The sequence below is a fragment of the Cyphomyrmex costatus genome, unplaced genomic scaffold (genome assembly GCF_001594065.2).
Source record: "Cyphomyrmex costatus isolate MS0001 unplaced genomic scaffold, Ccosl1.0 scaffold501, whole genome shotgun sequence".
Taxonomy (NCBI): Eukaryota; Metazoa; Arthropoda; class Insecta; order Hymenoptera; family Formicidae; genus Cyphomyrmex; species Cyphomyrmex costatus.
Window position 1 is genome coordinate 15,729 of NW_017279275.1, and position 4,927 is coordinate 20,655.

At 30.7% G+C, this 4,927-nt stretch overlaps 1 protein-coding gene across 1 annotated transcript in view; it reads right to left on the minus strand.

Moving 5' to 3' along the window:
* Nucleotides 1-2,240: 2,240 nt before the first annotated feature.
* Nucleotides 2,241-4,927, minus strand: part of LOC108778520 (putative nuclease HARBI1) — a gene marked incomplete at its 5' end in the record, with an annotated part of 5,502 nt that continues 2,815 nt past the window's right edge. The window contains 2 exon segments of the mRNA XM_018545735.1: nt 2,241-2,450; nt 2,532-2,610. Coding sequence (XP_018401237.1) covers nt 2,241-2,450; nt 2,532-2,610 — 289 coding nt within the window.

Below are 4,927 nucleotides of genomic sequence, written 5' to 3' on the forward strand. Positions count from 1 at the left end.
TAAATGTATTATATAACGCTAATACGAAGAAAAGAGGCTTATTAAATGCCATCGGCACAATCAGCAAAACGCTATTCGGAACCATGGATGCTGACGATGCACGACGAATAGACGAGCAACTACAGCTACTGAAAAATAATCAGCAGGTACTACAGCATGCAGCGAAGCATCAATTAAAAATATTAAATGCCACGATTGGACATATCCAAAATCTGGAACAGGCAACAGCTTACAATGAAAATTTATTATTAAACGTCACTAGAAGAATGGAGCTACAGTTAGACCAATACACACAGCGAGAAGATCTAGACGAACATTTACAAATACTTACTGCCATACTGACAGACTCAACTGCAGACATAGATAAGACGCTAGACTTCTTAGCTTATTCAAAAGACGGAATAGTTCCTACCCGTCTATTACCATTAGAAAATATAATAATGGAATTGAGGGAAGCCGCGACACAATTAACCAAAGGGTTGCACTTTCCCTTTCAAATAAAATTAGAAAATTGGGATACGATCCATAAATATGTAGCGATAAACGCGATAATAATAAACAATGTTATATTTACTACTTTAAAGTTCCCAATAATAGCGTATCCTACGTATAAGATAATAAAAGTAATTCCATTTCCTATCCATGAACAGGAAAATATATTTAAATTTATTAAAATAATCCATCCGATTATAGCGTTAGATAAAGAAAATAATCATTATACTCTATTACGCGAAAACGAATTAAATAAATGTATACGCGATATTACTACTTATACGTGCGAAAGAAACTTTCCAATATATAATATAAAATCAAACGCGCCATGCGAGGTGCTAGTTTATATTAACACGCCAGGACAACTCCAAAATTGCGAGTATGGACGAGTCCTCTCGAGTACAACGTTATGGATAGCGCCGTTAGAAGAAAATACATGGTTGTATTCATCCAAAGAAGGTCAAGAATGTATAATTTCTTGTAATGATAAAAAAGACGAGAAAATCGAAATAAATGCAACTGGTAAAATTCAATTAACAGGAAATTGTAAATTAACTACATCAGAAATCATTTTGAGGACGAAAACACAATTAGAGACGCGTTATATTCAAACGAACGTACCAGAGTTCAATTTAACTTTAAATAAAGAACAAGAAACTACATTCGATCTTCCAAAACGTACTCCTTTAAGACATATAATTAAGGATACGGAAGAATTAACGAAATTAAGTTTAGAAACAAGCGAAATACAGGAATATTTAAAAGGCGACAATATTTTATCCAATTATAGATATATATAGTATATCCAATCGGATCAGGCGTACTGATAATAGCTCTAGTAAGCGGAATAATAGTAGGTATTTTATGGCTAATAAAAAATAAGAATAAAAGAAAGAAAATAGAAAAACAGGAGGAAGAAATACAGCGCCGCGTTAACGACGCTATGTTATATTAAATAAAAGAAACGATTGTAAAATAAATTGTAATCCGGGAACATAGATATGTACAACGGAAATTCGTAACCTCATTTCCTTTTCCCAAAGGGGGAGGAATGTCACGAGTGCTAAATTGCATAAGTGACAATTGCGCCATAACTGAGAATAACGAATACGAGAAATAAGAATAATATAAATTAATAATATAAATGAATCGCGAACGCAACTCGATTGCGCGATCACGCCCTCGACCGATTACCGGAACGCGCGGCGAAATAAGTTTAATAATAAGTTTAATATAATATTAAAACCGCGAGCGCGACGCGATTACGCCCTCGACCGATTAACGGAACGCTGACGAGAAGCGCCGAATATGAAGATCAGAGACCTCAATAATTCAAATAAATATGAGAAGACCGATGCAGAGTGGAGTCAGTAATTTTATCAAAGTGTAGCGCGTCACTCTGCTCGAATACGATCTTAAAGTTATATCGCGACACGCGTAGTGTAAGTGATTTATGTGAAATAAATACTTGTGAATAATTGTGATTATTTAATAAAGTTTATTTGAAGTTAAAAATAATATAAAAGGAAAGTGATTGATAATTTATTTGCTGCTCCCGAATCCTTGGTGGATCCCGAATCCTGTGCCAACACTGGCGGCACAACATAGCGTTATATGTATCTTATAGTACTTAATTCTTATATATGTTAAAAATAATTACATGTATGTGAAGGAATAAATAAAGAAGAAAACAATGATATTCTTATACTTTTATATATATTTTTTTATATGAATAAAAAAAAATTAATTCAAACGACATCTTGTTTATTTATCCACGAATTGTGCGATCCATCGAATCCCAGCCACTTGACATACACCTTGTCTCCTTTCTTACGCAACACCTTTTCAACTAGATATACTTCGGGATTAGCGACACGATGTAACTCGTACTCGTAGAATCCTCCTGCAACTGGTTTTCCGCGGTAATCTTCCAGAAGATACGTCACGGGATTAGTTTTCTATACTTTGACAATTCGAAACACCTCCGTGGTCCAATTTGGTGTGTAACTTTTCTCAAAGATCGTCTTGAATTTGCTCACGCGTACAGCGTCGCCCACTTTCAATTTTGCAGGACCAGCGATCTTTATCGTGCTGTACACCGTGGTTGTGTTCCGAAAGCTGTGTCAAAAATTTTGTTTTTAGTTATAAGATTGGTAACGCTGTAACTAACATAGCTGTGTTCCGTATGGTACGTTTGGTACGTAGTTTGCACTTTGCATCGGCTCTCTTGTCTTTTTCAGGAAGGAGGTTAGTTTTTACTTTTATAATACATAATTGATTATATATAATATAATAATGTGTATATTATATATATCGTATATTTATTATATATACATATATGTATCCTATATTCAGTCATACGATATGTAGAATCAGAATGTTATACATTCACAAAGAATTATGTATTCAATACTAAGTTTGACCGCTTTAACCGAATATAGATACACCTTATTTAAAATATTATTTAATAACAAAAATGTTGATCTTACTTTGAAATTTAGAAAAATACCAAAGATGAACTCCAAAGAAATAAATAATGCCAAAAGCCGTAAGTTTTTATTATACAAAGGTCGATAATAATAAATTTTGTCCTATAAAAGTACAATATAGTCTTGTGCAAAATAATGTGAATAAAAAGTAATTTCTTAATTTATATACATTTATAAGGATAAATTTTATTATGTACCAATGCATACTAACGCATTAAATCCAATTTAATTTATACAAGTATAATTACAAAATATAAATGATGATAATTTACAATACTACTTATGCTTTCATTACTTATATTGATGCAATTCTTAGATTATATCCTTAATAAGAATTTGAATGGTTAAATTTAATTGTAGATGGAAAGTATATAGACATAGAACTCTCTTCAATCAAAAGATAAGGAGAATTTAAAAAATAATAATTACGAACTAGTAAAATCTTTAATATTATGTGACGGAGTATCAAATTATACTTTGTATGTATCTCCTGAAGTTCATCAACATGCTGTCAGTGGTAAATACAATTTCTATATTCTTTTTCACAAACATATTTGAAGAATTTAAGTAATATTTTTTTAGCATGACACTTGTGTGAGGTTCTAATTATTGAAATAAGCGAATCTATAATATTAGTATACTTACAATTTCATTAGTCATTACCTAATACATTTGCTCAATTTGTAATTTTCACCGCGTCTTAAAATAGGCAATCGATCCCCAGGGTAAAAGAATGTTTTAAATTATTTTAATAAACGTTTTAATAAATTTTTTAAATTTGTTTTTCTATGATAGATTTGAGTTTTGCAACAACTCTTTTGAATCAACACAAAGCTACATTAATGAAACAAGCATCATGTGCTTTAAGTACAAATGAAACAAATGGTCTCCAAGAGAATTTTACTTTCACTGACAAAGAAAATTATACTCTTGACGGTAATTTATGTAAGTTGATATTACAGTATTTTATATTTATTTAAATTACTTTATGTATAATAAAAATATTGAAAAATTAATTAATAATATAATTGAATTATAGACTCTTATATGTTTCAAAAACAATACAAAAAATTAAGTAAATACAAAGGCTATTAAGAGTCAACGCTGTTAGCAGTGCGTAAAAATTTAATCTTAAAATCTATAACATAGATATTATGTCGAACGTTTCGATCCTACGTTTCGGATCATCATCAGCGACAATACAATATAAAATTAAACATTACTCAGAGTTGCAAACAATGATGTTGTTCCGCAGTATGTAATATACAACCAATCTGAGGCAAGACTATCACTTCTTCAGGTGAAAGTATGTACATTAGTTCGAATAATTGAGTATGTCTGTGAATTATATAATCAAGAATTATAAATTACATTAAAAAATTTTTTTTAAAAATTATAAAATTTGATAAAACAGTTAAAATTAAATACTCAATAAGCTTACCTCAAGTTGGTCGACAAAAGACATAAAATCAATTATATCACAGAAATCGCATTGATCAAATTTCATCGTCAATATGTCTGTATATGACGATGTACAACGATATAATGTAACTTTATTATATCGTTGTACATCGTCATATACAGACATATTGACGATGAAATTTGATCAATGCGATTTCTGTGATATAATTGATTTTATGTCTTTTGTCGACCAACTTGAGACATACTCAATTGTACATACATAATGTACATACTTTCACCTGAACAAGTGATAGTCTTGCCTCAGATTGGTTATATATTACATACTGCGGAACAACATCATTGTTTGCAACTCTGAGTAATGTTTAATTTTATATTGTATTGTCGCTGATGATGATCCGAAACGTAGGATCGAAACGTTCGACATAATATCTATGTTATAGATTTTAAGATTAAATTTTTACGCACTGCTAACAGCGTTGACTCTTAATAGCCTTTGTATTTACTTAATTTTTTGTATTGTTTTT